We start from the raw sequence: 25,841 nt of genomic DNA, 5'->3' as shown, positions 1-25,841 counted from the left end.
GGCCTCGATCGCTAGTTCCACATATTAATTTTGGGTCCAGTTTGTAAGTGGTGACCTCATTAACAAACCAGAGGCTGCTTTACTTTGTAATTGACAAGTTGCTAACCTATGATTGTGCAATATCATTGGTTTTTTAGTCAGACCCACCCCTCATTCATCATGCACAGTTTCAAAATCATAAAAATGGCAAAAACAGAAAAACCCCTCGGCTCAAGCCTTCATTAACACAAAGGTTGACGCTGAGGTGGTGATGTCCATCTTTTAGTTACAGTCTGATGGCAAGAAAGCATTGAAGCAAATACATTTTTAAAACAGATTCCCCAAAATGTTGAACTACTTCTTTACAAAAAAAGGTTTGTCATTTCAGAAGACGCCCAAAGCCATCTATTCATCCATCCATGGAGATGTAGCAGAATAATGCTTAACACAATGTGTTCTGTGTTTTGAGCTTTTGTTGAAGTAAATTGCTTATTTATTGGGCTTCATCTGTCTTCCATTACAGCTTTTGAGTCAAGGAAGAAAATCAGTTTCAGACAAGTCAATAAATCAGTGCAAAGTGGATGATTCATGGAAAATGCTGGCAGCTCAAACTCTCACCAAAATCACATTACATCATTAGTAATCCTCACGTCTCAACCTTAGATGGCATTAAATCTATCAAATCACCCGTAGGGAAAGCAATTAAATCATTTGCCATCTAGAAGCAATTAGCTTTGTCATGAGCAGATCCACTGACATTTTGAGCTGGACAACACAGACATTAGCATGTCAACGATAGCAGTGACTCAATAAGTTTCTGGTGTCCCAGATTAAGAGCTGAAACAATTTGCCAACTGCGCTTTTCTTTGTCTTTGCCTCCAGATTTTGGATGAAATAATCTATAATGGAAACTAGTGTTGGATATTTCTTACCATTTTCTCACATTAAACGCAAGCAAAAAGCAATAAATAAATGTTAGCTGCAGCTTTAAAGGTGCAGACACACTGAATGACCAACTGTAATTAAAGAATGTGACTGAAATCTAAAAGAGGAAAAAAACAAAACATGAAACCAAAAACAATACAGAGGAAAAGTGCGTTTGACTCAAAGAAGGTGTATAAAACTGATGAAGCCAAAAATCTCTGTAGTGTCTGTATTTATTGTGCAATTCAAGGTGTGTCAACACAAACACTGATCCAGATTCACTAAAGCATGAAGGAAGAGCGATACCAAGTGTGCACAATGAGCGAAGATGAAGAGGAGAGCCGAATGCTTCAGGTTAGATTTAATCAATCGTGCTCATGCATTGAATTACTTTAGACAAAGTATTCCTGGGTGATTCTGCAAAATAACAGACAACAGTGAGTGCATTTGGGGCTTGTATTTTTAGTCACTGCTGCAATTATTCTTGAAGGTACAGCGCTGCCAGGGTCAGGTTAGTACATAAAGGAGGACTTTCCTGCCCAGAAACTAAGAACAGATCAGTAAGGATGCAGGAATGAATGGATCAGTCCTGCAGTTAAAGGGCGAGTGCCTGAAATTTGCAGTAAAGATGGTTGATTGCTTGCTCATTACTCTTTTTAAAGGCTGCAAATAAATGTCCAAAGCATCCCCAAATAGAAAGCAATAGTGGTGCAATTAAATCAAGAGATTGCCCTGCAATCTAGTCTTAGTGAATCTGGAGCTGAGTTCATAGATCAAGTAACTTTCAGGGTTTCTGCAGTTCTGAATGTAAGAGGTACAATAAAAGAAGAAAAATGGCAACAGACCCGTCTGACACGGTGCATAGACTGAAATGCATAATATACACACAGCTTTGACAATCTGAACCGTGGCTTACAGAGCAAATGGCATTTCTAGAAACTATCGGCCTGGGCTACATGAAGCTGTCGGCTTTGGTCTACCGAATAATCTGACTGCAACACAAAAAAGAAAACAAAACAAAAAAAACCCCGCAATATATATATAAAAAAAATAAGTAAATCTAACAGAAAGTTATTTCTAGTTAAAAGACTATGGCATCTGTAATTGTCCATTTCAGTCGGCAGATTATTATTGGGGGGGTACTTTTTATTTTTTCCCCGCTGAGGGTGGCACATGAAGTCATAAGGGCTCGTGTTCATTTACAGTTTGCATGTCTGCAAGCTCAGCAATTGTCCCATGTTTGTCGTTTGAGGTGAGTTCCAGTGCTGTACAAGAAGAGGCATGCAGCCGTACAAGTTGCATGCGCGCCGGGGTGGAAGCGTCAAGTCCACTCCTGATCGAAGCTCAAAGATTAGGCTCAGACATTTATTGTTAAAGCAATGAAATGTAACAGTGTCCTGATTGAAAACTTTTTACATGGTGAAGCATCTGTTAGACTTCCTGCCGCCTCTGAAGGTTATTTTAATTTTTTATTTATTTATTTTTTTACACATCCATCGATGGGACTAGTTTGAGACATTAGAGGACGACAATGCAACATTTAACTAAATGCGATTGTTCACGAAGAAGAAGAAATGTGTAGTTCTTGTCTTGCCACTGATATGAACACACAAAGAGTGGCAATGAATTTACCACCAACGTGTATGGGTTTCTTCAGAGGGCAACTCCTAGGCAGGTTAACGAGGGAAAACAGAAAATAAGTGCTCCTGCTGGTGACAAATGGAGTCCAACATGATGGGAGGCGGTTAAGATTGTGACAGGAAAAAAAAAGGTAGTAAGTTCCAGTCCCGGTTTGGATAGCAGGTAAACAATCAAAGCCACCTCTACGTGACTTTTTTTTTTTTTCTCGGCCCTCATGTCCCCATTTTTGCAATTTTGCTGGCCAGTGTCAGACCTTTACTGGTTAGAATGGAATGACCAGAAGAGATGGACTTTAAGCCTAGCCCTGGATAACTGGACTGCTATCAAGGTAACATCCAGCCCAGGCTGGACATGTGTGAAGGTGGAAGAAGAGAGGAGACTTGTTAGAGGATGGCTTGTGGTCTTAATAGCTGGCCTGAAATTATCCTCCATGACGCTCGTAGCATCTAGTAGGTTAATCTGCGTGAATACTTCTCCGTATTTTAAGTTCCATGAAGGGAGCCGGGAGCATTTCAGTGCCCACCTGGCAGGGTTTGTTTGGTGGCTCGGGTAGGTCTGGGTGGATCAGGCCTGAACTGTGGGTTGGCTGGTGACAGCGGGCTGGTTTCTCTCTGGGTCGCTGGCAGCAGTCAGATGTGGCTGGGTCATAAGAGGGGAGCAGAAGGCTGAAGGGGGAAAAAGAGGAAGTCAAAATCAGATTAAAAATAGTTATATCAGGTTAATTACAACTTTAATCATACTTCAAGAAGCTTCTGTCTTTTATTCCAGTCTTGGCAACTGTATATCCAACCTTAGCACATACTGCTGCAGAGACAAGTAAGTGAAATTCCAACTATGAGGTTGCTTAGAATGAGCTTTTCATATTTTATTTTATCCACTGTGTATGTAGGACACATACAAACACCTTATCTAACAACGTAAACCTAACCACGCTCTGGCTATGCAAATAATGCACTGCTATTATTTGCATAGCCAATAACAGCAGTGCATAGCTTCCACCTAATCCAAAAGTGTTATCCTAACTCTAGACATTCAATTTAAATTAATTTATAGTATTGGTATCCTTGTTGTTACAGACATTTGATTCAATACTTGTGTTGGTGTGTCTGCACTGCTCTGCCAACACATGTGAAACTGAGATGTTTATGTTGGAATTGGAGCCAATAAATATTTTACTGAGGGGAAAAAAAAAAAAAAAAGACTTCAAAAGCAAGAGAAAACTAGTATCCATCTACATTAGCAGGTCTACAGCCCACACAGTAGATTTAACACTGTACTGTAGATCAAGGAATTAAAAGTTAATATTTAATGACTGAGAATAGCCACATCAAAATGACCGTGAGAAATGAACAAAATAAGCTGTTTGTCTGCCCAACCACTAATTAAGTTACACAGACCACTTTCTCAGTATGTTCAAACCAACTGTTTATATTCCAAGTTTCACTTTTAAAATCATCATCCGTTGTATCTTACCTTCCTGCTTTTGCTAGTTGAGGCTTATCCACACCATCACTTTCCTGTAGAAGACAAAGGCACACTTTCAAAATTAAGCCAAACATTGACATACGGAGCATGAAATAAATAAGGTATAACTCTTCTGCCCTATTGTAAGGCCTCGTCTTATTCTAAGATAAAGCAAACCTCTTATTTTACCTGTAGGTTTTAGGGGAACTTACCTTTAAAAACTTTCTTATCGTACAACAGACCTGGAAATTACGTCAAGAATATCCAAATTATCTATATAACTAGTTTTATGTTTTAAACAGCAAGCTATAAATTAGCCAAAGGGAACAAAGCTACTACAAGAGGGCAAAAGGGTCATCAGTTTGTTTTCCCCCATCTTACAAATGTAATGCTGTGCAAAGTTAACGTCCACATTTCAGTGAATGTGATATAACACTCCACATCCCATCTGAATAACTTAATTTGGACCTCTCTTTTCACAGGACAAATGCTAAAAATATCCCATAATCGTATCATCTGACAACAAGCAGAAATAATGAGCACACAACAATGTTGTACAAAGTGCCACCAACACGACATCACCATGCTCACGTTATGACAGCACCTAATGTGACACGGGTAAGGAATAAGAGACATGCAGGTACAAGACGACTAGAACAACACAGTGACTGATGCAGTGAATGTGCATGACGATGGTAAGTGGACAGCAGGAGCAGTTTTTTCTTTTAAACGGATGAGTGAGTAAGCAGAAGCTGCGTGCTGCCAGCGGACATGCAACATGGAGCGTGAAGATGGGTGAGGATGGGCCAAGACGGCTTTGTTTACGTGACAACATGGATGGATGACAACGTGACACATAAAAAAAAAATAAAACAAAATAAAAAATTTTAAAAAGCAGTAGACGTGGCTCTTACAAGTCATTTTAAATCTGGTACGCTCTCCCCAGGTCTATCTTCCACTACTGGGTTGACTGAAGTTGGCGACTGGGGCTCAGGTGGCGGCATTGGCATAGGCAGGGGGATGGGCATGCTCTTTCCTTCTGGGGTTTCTGGACCCAGATTAGATGTAGGCTGGCCTATGATTACTGTGTTACCTGTTGGATTGGAGCATGAAAACACGAATCCTGAAGCATAAGAGCATGTTTAATCCACTGATGATGCAACAGAGACCTTAGAGCTGACTTTGATTTTTGTATTTATTTATTAAAGTTAGTGTTTAAACTCTAGAAAGCAAGAAGTAAAATATTTTTTTTAAAGAAAAGCTCAATTTAAAAGCAATAAATAAAGAAATAAACACCTCAGCATGTTACAGTTTATGCATTCGTTATGCTTTGAAGCTTTATCACACGTTCAGATTTTAACACAGTCGACCAAAGACACAGGTCATTCTGTAAAATGTGTACACAGAAAAGTCCCCGCTTCAGCAGGCCTGCTGAAAGAAAAGGGCTACATCATGAAGAAACAGTTTAACAGTTTTAATGAAACGAGCCAGAGCCGCAGGAGAGGCGTTTGTAGTGTGCTCTACAGCCACATCCAACAGAAATATTTGTAGAATTTACAGCATTTCTTTTTAAACAGATCTACAAATGGGCATTGCCACGTCACTTAATGTGATTAAATGCCTTTTTCCCTTCTTTTCTGAGGTCTTGATTATACTTTCTGCATCTGTGAGCCTGCTTGGGTCAGTGTGGATGTCTGTATGTTGGCCAATTTCTTGTGACCCCGCAGGACTTTAAATTACAATGCACCAACTGTGTACGTGCCCCAGATGGCAAATTTCAAGCAGACTTCAAAGAAATATACCAGCAATGACTACCCGAGTGTCTCCAGCTGGCTGGAGTCTAATCAAAGCTTGAGCTGTCAGCACTATTGGTCTCTGCACACTGTTTACTTCAGGTCTTACTCCATTTATTAACACTTCTGAATAGTTTCTGAAAAGCACATGTCACAGATTTCTTCAAGAGTGATCACAACTAAACTGGAGGGGGATGAAAAATAAAACAAACTAGACTCATCAGCAGATTAATCTGCAGAAAATAACTTGACAATTTTTTCATGTTTGTCATAATGATTCTGTGTAGAATAAATTTGTACAAGCACTGATTCCACTTTCCACATCACACGCACACAGCCTCAGGCTCACATTTACTGGATGACTTTATCAAAGTGGTTGACATTTAATAAGTGGTGGCTACAGTCTTTTGCCTCTATGACGGAAGTAAAAAAAAAATTTAAAAAATGACTTTGTTTTGTCTATTGGATGCACAAATACCAATTCAGACTTGATCACAAATGAAAAATTACAATTTAGCGCAAATCTGATTAGAAAATAAATGAAAGTCATTTATCATTTTGTTCAGCTTGAGCCGAAATGATGGAAAGAGAGATTGTAGCCAACAAATAATCACACCAGAGGAAGTAAAAGCCCACCAGCGCACACTCGTTTGTCTTGCGTGGTCTGCTTTTGGCAGCGGCTGACAGCGTCAGTTGGTTGTCACCCGTCAGCCCTCAATAACTTTGCCCATTCCCTTTGTGGCTGCCTCCTGAGGCATGCTAGTTTTCTAAATACTGCCCCCCTAACTACGCCCACAGGCCTCACACAGTGGAGGCTGTGGCCTGTGGGGGTTTGGCTGGTGAGTGGTTGTCCTTGTGAAAAAGACTTCATAGTCTAATCCACTGACCCTGCGACGTCAACCAAATCCATCATTTTTTAATGATCTTATTTGGGTTTCAACTGAACTATAATTAAACACTTGCAAGATGTTTCCAAAGGTACCAGTAACAGTGTTAAATAACCTTGGATTATGATTTTTCTTACCTCCGTCCTGATCTGCTTTGATCTGGGCCTCCAGGTCTTCGGGGTTGACGTACTGGTAGTTTTCATCGTCATCTGGAGGTTTGCACTTCCCGCAGCAGAAACAGCAGCAGCAGCAACAGCAGCAGCAAGTGAATAATGTACAGCACAGCACCAGACCCTACAGGGATTAACATGCAAACAGATTTTTAGCCATATGACACAGAGGATCTAAAAGAACTTTAATCTTAATCTCCAACAAATTATTGACAGCAAACAGTGAGGATTTCATCCAATCCTTTATAAACAGATTACAGATGTCATTTTGCACAGTCAGTGCTTCTGTCACCATATTCAAGACTCATGAATGTGTAACAATCATAATTCATCTAAGACAATCACATAAAGAAAGAAAGGAAAAAAAAACCCTCCCCAAAAATGTTTAATTTGTAATTTCCCTAAATGGATTTTAGAGGCACAGAACATCTTTTGAGCGCAGGGACTGTAAAACCACATTACGAGCCTCACAAAGCCAGCATTCACTGCAGTTATGTTCGCACTCACTGTACTGTTATCCATCCCTAAACACTGACTATGAGGCACAGATGGAAAAGGTGCATTTCTGCAGACGCAGAGGGTGACAGCTCACACCAGCAAGAAAACACCAGATCACGTTTCATATTGTACTCACGCTACAAAGATTGATCTAGCCTACTATGATCTGTAGCCATGATTAGAAAAAAGAAAAAAGAAAGAAAAAAAAAGTGCCACCAATCAGGAATCAGCCTGGTAAAGCACGGGCTGCTGGGAAATTAGTCAAGCGTGAAACTCCTTTATAAACCTGATCACTTTGCTCTAAAAAAATACCTATTAGCTCAGTTAACGGTTACAGATTATTATAAAAGCAAAAATAATCCTGTTTAACACAAACAGCAGATCAGTTTATTCTACCAGACTTCTAATACACAGACCTTGAACTGCATTAACAATATGTTGCTGTTACAATATGCACCACTAAGTACACATTAACTTATATTTTTGAAGTACACTGCACATTACCAAATAAAGGCATAAACCATTTTGTCCCAAAATGGTCAAATATATTTAGTAAATCCAGCTGAGCCACTTTCACACACGGCTGGGTTGTTGGGACAATGCTGGGAGAATCAGGTCTGCACATTTCACAGGAAGTAGCCAACTACAGATGTGTGCTGCCTTAGAAGAGCACGTATAAGTCAGGACATACATTTCTTTACTCTCACATAGGCTTAATTGGACATTGAGCCTATGTGCACCAGTGGGCTGTCAGGTTAAGGACCTTTGTATTCTGAGACAAAGCTCTTTAGGATAATTTCGAGAATGTTTGAAAACAGTTTAGAAGTCAGAGATAGCACACAAAAACACAAACACACCAACCTTAAACCACCATTTGGACATGAGAAAGTAGTACTTGACGCTCTCCTCTCCAAACTGTTCGGACACATAAAGGCCCATGGAGCCATATTCGTCGTAAATCTTCCTCTTGTTCTCATCATTTAAAATTGAGTTCGCATTGTTGATCTCCTTAAACTTCTCCGCTGCCTCTGGGTTGTCTGGGTTCTTGTCCGGGTGGTACTTCAGTGCTAGTTTTCTGTCAGGAGAGAAAGGAAAAGATCAACAAAATTATTGATCGTCTGCTCCAAATGTGCCAGAAAGAATCTGCTGCAAGTGTGAGTGAGGAAGAAATATCACATGGTTCCCTCACAGGCTCAAGCCCAGGATGTCATGGTTTAAAATTACATACACATAAAATTACAACCATATTATTTTCCACCACTTTCAACTCTAATGACCGGCTTAATCTTTTTCACATTATATTGCAGACTGTATACTGTACTCCTATCTAAAACTGATGAAAATAGCCTGACCATGGAACTAATCATAATATCCAATAGTTGTAGCCGTAACTATAACGTTAAATACCTTAGTGAAAATTATAAACGATTGTAAACTGTTATAAACTGCAAAGAAGGTGGAATGTCAACATGTCAGCTTGGGTTCTGGAAACTTTCAAACTGTTAAAAAAATAAATAAATAAAAACTCTATAATGTCACAAGTCTATCCCACACATGAAACTACATTAAAGTAAACAAGCAGCAGTATTATTTGTTTGTTCCATGAAAGTAAAATTAAAGCTTTAACTGTGATTTTGAGGCAGCTAATCAATTTGCACTTTCCCTATTTATTTCCTGAATTATAAGAATCTGAAGTGTCTGAAGAATCTTAAGTAAATGCATTACAGATATCATTTGAAATGCTTTCATGTCAGTCGTCTGCACTTTTACAGACAGAATTAACAGACAACTTGTAAAGAAATATTTCTGAACAGCACTTTAGTTATCTGGCAGCTTATGAGTAAACACTATCAGGGACACAAATAACACATTTGAACAGAGTAGTAGCACAGAATCCACCTGCTGTTCAAACCTTCTGTTTGCAGACAAAGAAACTTGGGAGCTGTAATTTGTGAGTCATGCAAAGTAGGGCTGCCACGATTAGTCGACTAGTCACGATTACGTCAACTATCAAAATCGTCGATGACCAATTTAATAGTCAACGCGTCGTTTGAAGCTTTGTAAGATCCCAAAAGACGCAGGACTAAGTAGTAGGATTTAAGAGTGTAATAACGGACTGAAACAGAAGATGGCAGCACTGCATGTACAAGGATGCCAACCGTTAAACCCTGAAGAAGAAGCTCTGTCCCAGAATTTATAGTGCGGCCCTGCTTAGTTTCCAACAATGGCGGCAGCTAGTTAGTTTTAATTTTACTCTTATTATTCTTTCTGGGTCACAAAATAAACGTTTAACACATTTTCAGGCAAGAATGTAGCTGTGTAAACCTCAAATATCTGCTCAGTTTATCAAGACATCTCATATTTTCAAAAGCGCTTCGACGTTTTCAGAGACATCTGTTACCCACCAGCTCGATACCTAGCCTGGGTTCAAGGCTCACTAGAGCCCGTGAGAACACCGGACTCCCGGCAAATCGTTGTCAAACCCACCGCCGTCTTTCGCTGCTCAGGTTAAACGTATATGAGTCACTTAGATAACTTAAAATGTTATTGTTTGGCTTTTTTTAGTATTTTATTTGTTCCTGAGTAAATCAGTTTGGCTGAGATTCAAGTTATAGTTTTTACACAGCTGAATAAACGTCAAGCATACAACTGGTCATCAGAAGTGTGAGATGCTCGAGAATATACACCGGTGTCCTGTTATATTTTAGATATCAAGGAGTTTATTAAACTTCACAGAAACAATCTGCAAATTTCATTAAAAATTAAAAAATCATCTTGTCTTCATTTTTAGTTAGCACATACGCAAAACACTTAAAGCTGTAAGCTAATGATAGTTATATAAGAGCAGATGCATGCTGGTGCAATAAGCTGTAGGTTTTACGTCTAATGGATGCATGACCTGATTAGTCGACTAATCGCAAAAATAATCGGTGAATAGTCGATAGAGCAGGGCGATATGGCCAAAAATATTTATCACGATATATATTTGAAAATTTGCGATAACGATATAACTGACGATATAATTGATGCGAGACAAAATACAACTCCACAACATTACTAGCGCAAAATACAACCTTCCATTTATTTTCACTTAAACAAGAAGCTGGTTTTTATGTACATTAAAGCTTTATAAAAATGTAACAGTGCAAATGCAAATTCCTTGCTGAAAGTTTAACCAAAAGGCATTTCCAGTAGAAATGGGCTGACATATCCTGAGCATAACCATGTATAATATCCACTGAAGTTAAAAAGAGGTGCTTTGCAACATTAAACTGCAGTGTGCAGTACGCATTTTTCGGACCATAAGGTGCACGGGATTATAAGGCACATTAAGCGAAACAAAGCAGTCAGATAAATCAAACTTTATTAAACTCATTCTTCTTGCTTCCGCCACTTCTGTACCATTGATTCATTAATGTTGAATTCTCTGGCAGCTGCTCTATTCCCATGTTGTTGCAGTATATTAATGACTGACCTCGTATTGTGGATGGATTATCTCAGTTGTTCTCCTGACTGAAGTTTGGTCCATTTACAGCATCCTGCCACGCGATTGCATTTGTCTCTAACTATCAGGAACCTTAACGTTAACTTTTATAAGTGGAAAAGTGTTAGTGTTCGTCCTCCAGCTTCACTGTTTATGTTATGCTAATATAGCTATGTCGCTAGCGATCACGTAGCACATCATTATATACCAACTAGCCCAACTTCAGTAACCCTACAAACATCACTGCTGTTTAGTTTCCTGTCTTCATTTATGTTGGAAGTGATAGCAGAGCTGTAAGTTTGAATTTTTTCAGAAATCTCTCAGTCAGAACATGCTATATCATGCTTAGGTAACTAGCGAAACTAGCGAGCTAACTTCCGCTAGCTTCCTGCTAACTTCTAACTCCGTTAAATGTAATAAATTCTGTTTTCATGGATGCCTGGAAGTTAAACTTCATAATTACACCTGGTAAAGCAGCAATGCTGATTGTTTTATTAAAGATGAAAGAATTTAGACAGTTTTTAACTCTCAGTGATGCTGCAGTGTTCGTTTGACCTGAAGCATACGGAGTTTAGGACCCAGATTACTCCCAGATTTAAGAGCATCTTAGTCCGACAAATACGACAATAACGACGGCCGCTTGCATGTTCTGCAAAAAAATGTGCTTTGTCGTGTATCAGACGGACAAACACCAAACCAGTTCCACATCACTGAAGTTGCACCATTTTTACAAACCAATTCTGGTTCATCTGTTTCACTCAACAATCGGCCATGTGCGTATGAAAACAAAGGCACTGCGCATGCGCGTTTTACTCATATTCTATCGCGATATTTCATTTTCCTATCGTTGCCTAACATTATACCGGTATTACCGTGAACGGTATAATATGGCCCAGCCCTACTAGTCGACTATCAAAATAATCGTTTGTGGCAGCCCTAATGCAAAGCCACTCTAACGGTCCAAAATTAAGAATATGGGCAAAACAACAAAAAGAACTTTAATAAAGAGAAGTAACTAAAGTCCAGCTTACCTGTACGCTTTCTTGATTTCCTCTGCAGACGCTCCTTTCTCCAGACCTAGCACCTTGTACACACTCTCCCCAGAGGTGGACATCTTCCTTTGGGGGCGGGAGGAGTTTGGTTCAGCCATGGCTCACCTCTGTAATTAAAAGAGATCAAACTTATTAGGAGGCGCTGATACATAAAAAGCTCAGAATTCAAATGATTTATTTAAAGAATCTAAATACTCAGGCCAGTGTTAATTACCAAAGTAGTGCAGAAGGTGAGGTTCACCAAGGCAGAGGTGGTGTAAATAAAGAAGAAGTAAAGAAAAATATACTGTTTTTCACTTTTCACTACAATAGGGAGACATAAATCAGCTGTTTAATATACCAAAGAAAATAAGGACACACCAGACAAAATAAATAGTGCTACAAAAAAAACAAAAAACAAAACATAATCATAACACCCTCGGTTTGACTTACTTCCTGGTTCCTTGTCTGCCTCTCTACTGTTGTTCAGCATACCTCAAGTTTACGTCTGACCTTTATTGTTTCGGTTCACTACAGTGCTTACTTCAAATGCAATTTTCTCCAACAGTGAACAAATAACAGCTTTAAAAACCCAATGTAGACTAAAAAGACAAACTGACGTAGTTGGCCAAGCTCTGGTGAACATACTGGAACATCTACCAGCTAAAGAGCCACATATTTACTTAAAGACTAAGTAAAATAGGGAATATAGTGTATGCTTTCTAATAACAAGCAACGGTGACTGCACAAGTTGCAGATGTACAGTTGCATGTTACACAGGATCTGTGTAGCATTAGATTGTCTCAGTTGCTTTCGATTGACCAGTTCTCCCATTTCTCAGCCTGTCCTCATGTCTTCTAGTTTCAATAAGCTAAGATCACAATAGTAAAAAGCTCAGTGCTGCATTTCACATGCCAACGTGGCACATCACGATGGCCGTCTCCAAAAACACCCTTCATTAACCACCAATGATGACGTTGCTGTAACACTGCTAGATTTGAAAATAACTTTCTGCAACAAGCTTCACAAATCAGCTTAAACTTGACAGTAATTAGTTCTATTGCACCTTCTGGGCAAATCCTGTCTTTTTAAGACAGCTTTTGTTGTGCACATCTTCGAGGCAAATGCAGTTATTTTTGTCCTCTCCGCCTCCTTCAGTGAAAATGCAGAGAAATGTTTAGAGAAAAGGGTATAACATGATACTAGCAACCCTGAGTATGCAAGCCACTGAGAAGAGAGTAGGAGAAGCCTCCTTTATGGAGGCAATGAATCACACAAGTATTTAGAAGCAGAGAGTTAGTGTTTCACAATTACTCCATACAAAATGGATTTCTGATGAACTACGATTACTGTACGCGTACACAAATACACTCACATTGAGTCATACTGAGCCACACGAATAATGCCACCCAGGTCATTGACTAAAGAAGATTACATTTTGCTGATCTCACAGATTACCCGTCCAAGTCCATGTCAGACAGGGCCAACGTTCTGGTCAGAGGCCAGCAAGACAACTGCACAGATATGTGCAACAAACCAATCGACTGTCATAAGCGTTTAACTGTAACCCTTGTAATTCTACATCCTGAATCCAAGGAATCCTTGACAGTAAATAATTAACACAAAAATGAAACACAACTAAGAGATGTATTCACACAGGATTAATTTTTCCATCTGGCACACTTTGCCTTTGGGATTTTTATTCTACTCATTACAGACGAAGCAGATTTGCAAAAGGATTAAATTTAGATGAATATGTAACAGTTACTAATTAGAGAGATCACAGCTAACACTACAGATTTGTGAATGGGGCTTTTGTTATGTCATCTAACCATTACAAAGTTCTGTGCCATTAATATATGAACTCAGATATTAACTTTATCAATATTGTACCATTCTGAGTAATGTCTGTAAGAATTAACTAGTTCCCCTCATTTAATTGTGCAAACTGAAACATGTTTTTGAAGTGATTATAATTAAGCGGGATCTACTATGCTTATTTCTTGCTCCATATCTAATTTTTGTTTTAGTCCTGGACTAGAGTAGCTTTGCATTAGGGCTGGGCCATATTATACCGTTCACGGTAATACCGGTATAATGTTAGGCAACGATAGGAAAATTAATTATCGCGATAGAATATGAGTAAAACGCGCATGCGCAGTGCCTTTGTTTTCATACGCACATGGCCGATTGTTGAGTGAAACAGATGAACCAGAATTGGTTTGTAAAAATGGTGCAACTTCAGTGATGTGGAACTGGTTTGGTGTTTGTCCGTCTGATACACGACAAAGCACATTTTTTTGCAGAACATGCAAGCGGCCGTCGTTATTGTCGTATTTGTCGGACTAAGATGCTCTTAAATCTGGGAGTAATCTGGGTCCTAAACTTCGTCTTTTTCAGGTCAAACAAACACTGCAGCATCACTGGGAGTTAAAACTGTCTAAATTCTTTCATCTTTAATGAAACGATCAGCATTGCTGCTTTACCAGGTGTAACTATGAAGTTTAACTTCCAGGCATCCATGAAAACAAAATTTACTACATTTAACGGAGTTAGAAGTTAGCAGGAAGCTAGCGGAAGTTAGCTCGCTAGTTTCGCTAGTTACCTAAGCATGATATTGCATGTTCTGACAGAGATTTCTGAAAAAATTCAAACGTACAGCTCTGCTATCACGTCCAACATAAATGAAGACAGGAAACTAAACAGCAGTGATGTTTGTAAAGTTACTGAAGTTGGGCTAGCTGGTATATAATGATGTGCTACGTGATCGCTAGCGACACAGCTATGTTAGCATAACATAAACAGTGAAGCTGGAGGATGAACACTAACACTTTTCCACTTATAAAAGTTAACGTTAAAGTTCCTGATAGTTAGAGACAAATGCAATCGCATGGCAGGATGCTGTAAATGGACCAAACTTCAGTCAGGAGAACAACTGAGATAATCCATCCACAATACAAGGTTAGTCATTAATATACTGCAACAACATGGAAATAGAGCAGAATTCATTCATTAATGAATCAATGGTACAGAAGTGGAGGAAGCAAGAAGAAAGAGTTTAATAAAGTTTGATTTATCTGACTGCTTTGTTTCGCTTAATGTGCCTTATAATCCCATGTACCTTATGGTCCGAAAAATACGTACTGCACATTGCAGTTTAATGTTGCAAAGCACCTCTTTTTAACTTCAGTGGATATTATACATGGTTATGCTCAGGATATGTCAGGCCCATTTCTACTGGAAATGCCTTTTGGTTAAACTTTCAGCAAGGAATTTGCATTTGCACTGTTAATTTTTTATAAAGCTTTAATGTACATAAAAACCAGCTTCTTGTTTAAGTGAAAATAAATGGAAGGATGTCTTTTTGCGCTAGTAATGTTGTGGAGTTGTATTTTGTCTCGCATCAATTATATCGTCAGTTATATCGTTATCGCAAATTTTCAAATACCGTAATTGTCGGGCTATAAGCCGCTACTTTTTGCACCAGCTTTGAACCCTGCGGCTTTTAGTCAGGTGTGGCTTTTCTATGGATTGTCCATGATTTTTGTGATATCGTAAGACGATTTGTTTTGTTTGTTCCGGTGTTGTACGGCACTACGTTGCCTGGCGGAAGGGCATGTCATCAGACACACAGTATCGGGTTCAAGAGTGGTATGTTGGTCACATGTCCATCCGCCAGGCAACATAGTGCCGTACAAGTAGCGCGAAAAACAAACTTCAAAGTAGCGCTACACGTTCAGCGGGAGTCGTGGATGATGTGCGGCGATAAACGTGCGAAAAGCAAGTTATGCTCAACTCCACCGGTGGAATCTGACAGCGTGGAAAAGTGTGAAAACATCCATGATCACCAACGGATTTCGAAGGGCTGGACTGCTGCATGATGGAGAGGAGGACACCGCCACGGCCCTTCAGAGGGTGTTTGACTCTGACACTGACAACAAAGGAAAGAAGCTGAGAGTGGATAACGTAGCCATCCTGAGCCTGTTCGTATCCGACACTGGAGAAGAGGACTTTGGTGGTTTTAGTGCGCAGGAAGATGGTGGTGAATGACTGACTTTTCTTCTTGTTAAAGCCATGTCACTGCACCTGAGCCTAAAAGGTAGTCCAATCTATTTTTCTGGTGTGCCCTAGGTTATTGTTATGTACTACATTTGTTACTCATTTATGAAGCACAGTACATGTTTCCTACTTGTAATTACCGCTACTTGTACATATACCTAAAAAGTTATGCAAATATGTACCCATAACTTGTTTTTCAAAATATTAATAAAAGGGATGTGTCTCCAAACAGCCATCTCTTTCCTGACAATTCGCTTTGTGCATATTCTCTTACATATGATAAGTCAATATTGAAACACCTGCGGCTTTTAGTCAGGTGCGGCTAATGTATGTACAAAACAGGATTTTCCCCTGATTTTAGCTTGTGCGGCTAATATTCAGGTGCGCTTTGTAGTCCGGGAAATACGGTATATATCGTGATAAATATTTTTGGCCATATCGCCCTGCTCTACTTTGCATGAATCAAAGATTAAAGTTATCCTTATTTATGTTATACTGGGCTTTGGTCCAGCCCCTTAATTCACTGGTCTGAAAAACAAAACAAAGCTAATGAAATGGTCAGACATAACAGAGCTGCATATCAGATAAGCAAACATTGACTCTCTGCCTTTAACATATACAGGAACCCTGGAATATATTCACACGTTGAACCTGAACTGCACTTAAACCTCATTTTGTGCCATTTAATGGCAAGAAAATGTTTAACTGCAAGAAAAACATCTTGTGTTTCTGTGGGTGTCCTTCAAAGAAAAGCCTTTTCTTCTTTTATCAAATCTACAGTTTAATGTTAATTTTGCATTTAACAAGAGGGAAAAAGATCAAATTCAATTCAAACTCTAGCTCAAAACCAGTGAGCGAAAACAACTTTGTTGATATTGCGTTCTCATCCAGATAGTTAAGAGCGCCCTGATGTGAGAACAAAATAATTGGCTTCACACTGCTCATGTGGATTTGCAATTTTAACAGATGGCACTTAAAGGTAGCATATTTTATTCACTTGGTTCCCGATTCAGTCAGATCAACAGATTTAGGTCACTTTAGAGTTTATATAAACACAGAGCAGACAAAACATATTTCTGAGTATTTTTGGAAAAATTGCAGCTCATGAATGTGAAACTCAAGTTCTCTCAGCTCAGTGGATTCACAGCTGGCGGATTTAGGAAATTACCTTGCTCTGGTAGGAGTGTCTCTGCAGGATAACACTGATAACACATTCAATTAAAGAAAATAAAATAAAATAAATGGCATTTATATTTCACTGTATAAAATAAATCTGTACAGAAGGATACATCTTAGAATGAACTCCTGAGTCGATAAGCAGAAGTGTCATAATGAGCACACGTGACAACCACCGTATTGTCTGCCAGACTGTACCGCTGGAGGACTCTCACATATTGCATAACAAAGTATGTTTATCACCCTTTTATTACAAAGCATTTGTTAATTCTTCTTACAGTCTGACTTTCCATTTACAAGTAAGCGTTTGTGTTCTTTCCCACTTTCTGTATATCCACCACTTTGGACCTCCATCAGTTTGCCTACTGCACCAACAGGTCAACAGAGGACACCATCACCACAGCGATCCACGTTGCCATGACTCATCTGAACAATCCCAGCACTTATGTCAGAATGATGCTCAGTGGCTTAGTACCTGTGCTAAGCACAATGACAACAGTGCATCTAATCTAAAGAAAAATCTATTTGAATAATAATAATAATAATAATAATAATAATAATAATAATAATAATAATATCCAAAATATTATACAGATCTATTGATAGCTGCAGCAATAACATAACTGGGTTGTGCTAAAAATGCACACTGGAGACTGGAAAAAAAGACAAAATCCAGTAAGGCTTTTGACTGAAATAAACCCTCCAAATAAGAGTTCAAAAAGGACAATTTTTCCTCTGTGATGGAAGCTCTGCAGGCCCAGATGGCGTTACTGCTGAAGCCAAGAGAGCTGATGTAAATACATCTCGAAACATGGTGCACAAAACAAGGGGCAGGCATGCAGGCAGGAGGGGCAGCATTTACACAGACAAGCCTTCAATATTCCTAAAATAATCCTTTGTGATCACCAAACCGCTCTGAGGAAATGTACTACGCTTTGATCAAACTGCAACTCGCAGCGAAGCAATCGATCGAGACCCACTCAGCCAGGTCTATTAGGTTAATTAGCCAACTGCAGTCTTTGTGGTGCAGACTTTAGAAATCCGCCCAGCATGTATGCAAATAGAGCTCGCCAATATGAAACGACAATATGAAAATGAACCAACAGGAGTACAAAAGCTGGAAACACAGGAAAGAGAAAGGAGTCACTGCCAAGCATTAGACAATGAGCCTTTTAAAGGGAAGATATTTATCAAAGTTTGTTTGAGGCTTTTTGCTGAGACAGTGTCAGATCAGAGGGAGAGAAAGTAAGTGAATGGGTTTTACACAGGTCTAGCTGACAAAATGAGACACTTTCAGCCAAAAACACAAGGTTTGTGGTAGAGATGAGCCTGAACAGTCAACTAGACAATCAAACCTTGCTGCTTGATGTTTGTTGTTTGCCAGAAATGCTAGATGATGAATCTACTCGTGTAAAATAATATTAACCTACAACACCATCTTCCACTAATCAGGGCTGCAGAGCCTCTATCTTTTTGAGACGGGAAGATTCAAATAGATGTAAATAAGCAAGATAGGTTGACAGCCCTGTGAAGCAGCAGAATTCCAACTAGAGCTGGGCAATATGAGGAAAATCTAATATCGCAATTTTTTTAGGCTATATCGCAATACACAATATTTAAATCATGATATGTTTAAATAACCTCTATAAACAAATGTTATTTTCAACTATATAGTGCCTAGAATTGCGCTGGTATACACATTCAAATCGACCATTCAATATTTATTTTTCTACTTTGAACACAAAAAATCTGAATGAATTGAAATGTTTTATTTTAACCATCAGTTGCACACAGAGGTTTTTCACAAACGGCTATACTGTGACAGTAAGCCTCTTTCTGTGGTCAACACTAGGCCTTTAACAAATGAGTACATCCAGCAAATAAGCAATAAAACAACTGAGATTAAAAAGATGCTCTTTTGTACTTGTAACATATAAAAATTGTAAGACAAAAGCTGCGATTAATGATGCATGGGAGAAAAAAAAAAAAAACTCCTCAGTGAATTACATGCAGACATACTAAATGGTTACGATAAAGCCACTTTAACCATCGTAACCACAGCCCGGCACAATATACAAAGTCAGTCACAGACTAACCACTGAATCACAGAAAAAGAGGTGTTTTAAGGTTATGATTTTGACATTTAGGGCTCTGCATGGACAAGCACCAACATACATCAGCGATCTTTTACATCCTTACATCCCCAGCAGGTCCCTGAGGTCATGTGATCAGGGCTTGCTGGTTGTCCAGCACATGAGGTTGAAAACAAAAGGTGACAGAGCTTTCGTAACTGTGGCCACAGACTTTTGAACGCTCTCCCATTGAGCCTGAGACCTGTGGACTCAGGCTCAGGCTTTGAAAAACAGCTAAAAACTGATCTTCTTAAACTTGCTTTTGGTTGATTTTTGTTTTTATGTTTTAGCTTCTGTGAAGCACTTTGTGATTTTATTCTTGAAAGGTGCTATATAAATAAAATTTTACGTTACTTTTTTCAACTGTAGATTAACCATTGAATGTTAGAGAATTTTAATTTCGTGCACTTATTCTACAGCTTAAAATTAAAATTTTTTTTAAATATCCTGCTTGTTACGGGATAATGTGTGGAAAGCTTCCAGTACTTTTTCCTGCAATTTTACATTCATTTCTTGGACTATAAGCCCAAGAAGACCTGCTACAACAGCTTTTCCTCGTATTGGGAAAAAACTGAGATGAATTATTCTTCTTAAGATGCCATAGGCAGTGTAACTAAGAGAGGATTCAGGGTCACCTGATCCAGCCCTAACAATACGCTTTATCAAAAAGGAAAGTTTTAAGCTTAGTCATAAAAGTAGAGAGGGTGTCTGTCTCCTGAATATGAACTGGGAGCTCTCGCCACACAAACTGAAGGCTCTGCCAAAAGGCAGTTAATAAAATATACATTTATAATAATACTGACAAATGTACCAGCGCCTAAAACAGCAACTTAAAGAGACAGAAGCAGGCTATGAAAAAATCCATATTTAACAGTACTTATCACCACTGATATAACTGATAATTGACATAATTCAATTTTAAGGGTACTTACAAGCACATTTCTACTGGTGATATTTTTGAGCACAGATCCATATGTAGGAGTACTTAAATGATCATTTTCTGAACGTTATTATTAGTAAAGAACAAAGGCATCTGACTTCTGCTTTGCTCCAGCTGAACTAAGCTTTTCTATTCCTTAAGAATAGAGTGTTTGTCAAAAACCACAAGTGAAGAGAATCATGTAAGAACTGCAAGCAAAAACTCCCTAAAAAGTCCTCGATCAGTGAGGACAGCAGCTCTTCAGACAGTCTGCAACACTGCTGGGTTTAAAATAGACGTCTTTGTTGTTGAAAATAACTGTGGCTTTTAAAGGTGTGTAACATGATAACTATGTAATCGAAGCAGTCGCCCTGCCACACAGTTTAACGGATCTCTGACACACTGCTGGAAATTCAGTGTAACAGAGAGTTCATTATTACACAATACTGAATATAAACAGTTACACTCCTGGTATGCAGTACTGCAGCTGCTCTTAAAAGGTGCATACTTTTATATGCAGTATGTCTACAACTGGGGCCTACTGCATCTTATTATATTGCAACTTGAACTTTGACCATCTTGTTGTGGGAAGCTGATGGAGAAGATTGTGGCCCCAAAAGCAAGCTAAATGCTTCACCCTAAAGTCTGTAACAAATTTGAAAACTTTTCTTTTTCTTTTCAAATTTGCAGAGCCTTTCATTTTGATTCAACTGACAAATCAGCTAGATTCAAAAGAGCTACTGCCCTTAAGTGTGTTTAAGGTCATTGTAAAGGACCTTAATCATGTCTGATCGCTTCTGCCCCTGTTTTTCCCAAGTCAAACTCTCTCAACCAACCAGCTGAGCAACTGACAGACAACACCACTGTTACTTTGTATACTTAAGGAAACAATCTTTGGCTTTTTCATTCTTCAACCTCAGCTAACAGGTTTAGTCAGTAGCTTCAGGTTATTCTGAAATAAAATCAAGTTAATTTTGTCAATTATGTCCATTATTAGAGTTTGAAAAGAGGAACATACAGGATATGCACACTGTGCAACAACATCTCAATCACACGTCACTACCCCTTGATGAGTGAGATTTTTAGGTTTCTGAGTGCAGGACAGGGTGGAGAAGAGAAGGGAAATATGATAATTGACCTTTTAAATGATTATAGATTTGAAAGGGGGAAAAAAAATCTGACAGTGGCATTGAGTCTTAAAATAACTGTTGTTTGTCATTATTTTCAAGTTTTTGGGTGTTCACTACTTGACCTACAGAAACAACAACAACAACTAAAGCTGCCTTAAAACAACTGAGCCAGTCCTCTCCTTTAAGATCAGGGTCATATGATGGCTATTAAAGTAGATAAAATATGTCAAATTAAATTAAGTGATATATAGTAAACCTTCAAGGCCTCAGGATATTTGCTTGGTTGGTAATCCAGCCTCAAACATCAACTGCTGCTACAAACGAGCAGCTGTCTTTATGTATGGTCGAATGCATCCAAGCTTCTACTATGGGGAAAAAAGAACAGCTGTACAGCTCACAGAAACAGGACAACAGCCAGCACTACCATGAGTGTTACTGTGCACCTCAGAGTATTTAACATCAATGCATGAGATACTGTTTAAGTTAGCAGCTCAATCATTGAGATTATTGTTAATTTATGAATCCATCTAATGGTACTTCTGCTATGTATGACAAACGAAATTTTCTTCTCATTCATATGTCAAAACTCAGTCATCTTGCTGTTGTCATCAAAATACAAACTCAAATCTTCTTAGTCTAAAGAGAATAAGTAGAGGTCTAATCCAGGGCCTTGACTTACATATTTAAACAAACCTGTAGAGGTTAAGGGCAGGAAGAATACAGCCTTCTAATCAAATATAGAGAATATTTATATTACAAAGAGAAATATAATAAGAAAGATTAGGATCTTAATACTGTGGATGCTTAATCAGTATCCACACTAATAAATAAGACAAGAGCTAAGCCTCGTCCAATAGTTAGTTTACAACATTGGAGAAAACCAGATAACCCTCACATTTGAGGTGATGAAGCAAGACAGGGAATAATATCAGTATTCCCTTAGTGAGAGATTATGTAAGGTGTTCCTGTGATGTTGAATGCAGGGCACAACAATCTATATGTACACAACGTAGATCTTAAACGAGTGGGACCTATTCTAGGTCTTTAAATTACTTTAACTGCACAGACAATCAAATATCTAACGGAAACCTAAAATTATTTCCCCATTCTTGCCTGTATCTGTGTACTTCCCAATATTTATAGATGAATACAACATTATTCTTTTTTTCAATTCTGATAAAATGCCAAAAAATAAATGCATGTAGATGATCGGTTTCTTTTGTTGTTGTTCTTACTTTACACGATTACACATAACAGACACACGTGGGCAGGGATTTAACCCAGATCTTCAATTTACTCAGTCTTACCAAGCTTATTCTATTTTACAGCAACAGAGAAAACCAGAAAATCCTCACATTTCAGAAGGTCAAACCTGAAATGATCAAACCGTCTCACAGGTAGGCTGTGAAGCAGGGTCTTCTCGAGAGAATAAGTGCAGAGGAAAATGGTATTTTATCCTAATTGGGTCATTAGATCAATTCTGAATCTAAACAACCTGAATTTTGTCGGATTCTGATTTTTCATGTATGTGTAGAGTCAAAATAACCTAAATACTATTACACCACCATAATTTAAAACCACAGCAGGCAGCCCCCTGAGAGAAATGGGTTTTGTGGCATGTTAGGATAAAGATGAGGGTGTAATGAAGGAAGGAGTGGTGCGTGGTTGTCGTCTGTTTGTCCTTGTGCAGCGCTAATCCCTTTTGCTAATCTCCCAGCACATGGGGAACTACTTTCTATTTTACACCCCGCCATTCATAAATCCGTGATACCTTGTTTTATTTGGTTTATTCTGCCATTAATTTTGTCTCCATCTTTCTTAATCAACTAAAAATAAACCTGTCGTCCTCCTCACTGTGGCGATGACAAATAGTTAGCCTTGCTTCTATGGAGATCATTCTACCACTAAATTCATTTAATTTATGGAAAATAATTTCATTAATAAATGCACCAAAAATATGCATTAATCAACCATAAAGCTGGCAATGTGCATTGGACATGGAGATAGACCAGCCTCCATCTATAGTACATTTAAATGGTAAAATCAAATTTAAAATTAGGAGAATTTTCACTAGACTTTTCATTTTGATTGCACTTTTTTTTTAGTAAAAAAAACAAACAAACAGGGTTTATTTCGACTGCAGAGCAAATTCTCAAATTTTCAATCAGTCGGCATCGAAATATATCTCGCTGCCGACTAAACTAACTCGTTATAGATGAGCTTCATGGTGGGGTTAACAGACTAGGGCGAACCTTAAATTGACAGATTTTTGAATGGGGTTTGGTGTACGTGACCGTGACACCTACCCACGGTTAGCTAACCTCACGCTAGCTAATTTAGTGCCCCCAAACGCCTTACCTTGTGCAAACTGAACTCTGTATATCTCGCTGTACGGTTAGCTGGATCATAGAGGCATCTGAGTTAGGCTCTTAACTCCCAATTAACGGTCGGAATCACGGTGCCGTTTGCCCGCTAGCAGCCCACTGTAGCCGGCGGGTTTCTGCTGCTTCGTGTATGGCTCCTCCTTCCAGGAAATGAAGGAAGAAGTTGCTCAGTTTTGCCAGAGCCGATGTAGGAGAGACGCTCCACATCCCGTAGCACAAGAAATGGGTACACTCAGCCGCCGAAGCACCAGGGGGCGACAATCAGATACTTAGTAGTGAAGCACCAAACTGTGATTCTAAACAAGCTTCCCATTTTAGATTCGTTTCCAGAAGCAAAGCATTTATAATGTGTCCAAAGTTAAATAAAAGAACATGGCCTTTAGTTTTTTTCTTACAGGAATGCTGATTGATTTTCCCTTTCATATGTTAGAAAGTCATCATCCAGAGAACGTATTTTCATCAAACTGTGGTTACAACAGCAGCAGAGCTCACTACAATATGGACAACAGAGCAAAGGAAACAAACAAACAAACAAACAAATAAAACATAAAGACACATAAGAAACTAACCTTCAGACAAATACATGCAGTGTCAAAAAGAAAAACAAAGGAAAAAAGAAAATTAATAAAAGAAACCATCAATAAATATTTAGAACAATAACAAGTTATTTCTTAAATCTGATGAGTGATGTTACATTATGATAAAGATAAAAATGATGCTGCAATAAACTAAAAGCAATCAACTGTAAACGTTGCAAAATTTCCTGATTCTCTCAGACTCCACTGATCAACAACAGCAGCATATCAACAGTATTTCATCCTTTCTGGTTTTATACAAAAAATCTTTTAGATATAAAATGAGATCATTTTAATATTGGTTGTTTTTCTGTTTCAAGCTTTACTTTTAATGTGTGTATTTAGGTGTTATCTAATCTTATTTCATATTAAAACGCTGAAAGTGAATTTCATAAAATGTTTTCTAACCACTTTTGAATGAAGTCCATCCATCCATACATCTTCTTCCGCTTATTCAGGGCAGGGTTGTGTAACAGCCTAAGCAGAGATGCTCAGACCTCCCTCTCCTGGGCCACCTCCTCCAGCTTGTCCAGAGAGATGCAATCTCTCCAGCGTGTCTTGGGTCTGCCCCTTCGGCCTCCTCCCGGTGGGACATGCCCAGAGCTCCTCAGCCAGGAGTCATCCTTTTCAAGTGCCCAAACCACCTCTTCTGTCTCCTTTCAATGTGGAGGAGCTGCGGCTCTACTCTGAGCCCCTCCCGGACGAACTCCTCACCCTATCTCTAAGGGAGATGCCAGCCACCCTTCAGAAGAAGATACTTTCCGTCGCTTGTATCCGTGATCTTGTTCTTTTGGTCACTACCCACAGCTCGTGGTCCATAGGTGAGGGTTAGGACGTAGATTGACCCGTAAATTGACAGCTGCGCTTTTACACTCAGCTCTCTCTTCACCACGACGGACCAGTACAGTATACGTATCACTGCAGCCGCTGCATGAATCCATCTTTCACTCCCTTCTCCCGTCAAGTCTGCATCATTATTCTCTTTATTATTGACTATGATACTTTACTATGCAAATTAACTTGATTTATTTTCAGACAGAACAAAAACATCTCAGTAAACCTCTCACAAACCTCACAAAAACAAGCAATGATGTAAATTAAACTCATCAGAGCTCAGTAAAGTTCAGAAGCTAAAAAACAAACAAACAAACAAACACTCAAACACAATAAAAAAACACAATAAAATGAGCACATATACAGCTCAACCTTAATTCTGTTAGAAATAATAATTTAATAATTTAGTCACATCTCCTCTGTATTTGAACAATTTATGTTTCTTTTGTTTATCTAGTTGTTATTATAGAGTCAAACCTGAAGAGCTCTGATAATGTTGTTGCCGCCACTTTTTGAAGAAAACACTTCCTCTTGACTTCATCAGGAAGCAATTACTTAAGATTAAGAACAAGGAACAGGAAGATTTCAGTTGACTAAATCATCTTATCTGCTCTGTTTTATAAACTAAAATAATCTCTCAGACATCAAAAGTCAAATTTTATTGGGTTTAAGGAGTTTGACCTTTTAACTGTTGAAGAAATACATTTCTCACCTTCACCAAAAAATCTTTATAACAATGATGTGCCATACACATCATTATT

At 38.6% G+C, this 25,841-nt stretch overlaps 1 protein-coding gene across 3 annotated transcripts; it reads right to left on the bottom strand.

The window, feature by feature from the left end:
• Positions 1-1,118: 1,118 nt before the first annotated feature.
• Positions 1,119-23,902, bottom strand: dnajc5ga (DnaJ (Hsp40) homolog, subfamily C, member 5 gamma a). Of its 3 annotated transcripts, none has more exons than XM_004568390.6 (7): positions 23,646-23,901; positions 11,872-11,999; positions 8,218-8,431; positions 6,826-6,982; positions 4,923-5,101; positions 4,018-4,061; positions 1,119-3,209 (listed from the first exon to the last, which is right to left on the bottom strand). In XM_004568390.6, the coding sequence occupies exons 2-5, from the start codon at positions 11,988-11,990 to the stop codon at positions 4,926-4,928; spliced, it is 666 nt and encodes a 221-aa protein (XP_004568447.1). In that variant the 5' UTR covers positions 11,991-11,999; positions 23,646-23,901; the 3' UTR covers positions 1,119-3,209; positions 4,018-4,061; positions 4,923-4,925. The 3 variants fall into 3 exon arrangements, with proteins under 3 accessions (XP_004568447.1, XP_076730229.1, XP_012779362.1); XM_076874114.1 differs by lacking the exon at positions 23,646-23,901 and adding an exon at positions 12,107-12,177; XM_012923908.4 differs by lacking the exon at positions 4,923-5,101 and having other exon boundaries at positions 23,646-23,902.
• Between the last annotated feature and the right edge of the window lie 1,939 nt (positions 23,903-25,841).

Source organism: Maylandia zebra, linkage group LG15 (genome assembly GCF_041146795.1).
Source record: "Maylandia zebra isolate NMK-2024a linkage group LG15, Mzebra_GT3a, whole genome shotgun sequence".
In the NCBI taxonomy this organism is placed as follows: domain Eukaryota; kingdom Metazoa; phylum Chordata; class Actinopteri; order Cichliformes; family Cichlidae; genus Maylandia; species Maylandia zebra.
Note: the sequence above shows the minus strand (reverse complement) of the source record. Positions and strands in the feature narration are given on the sequence as shown.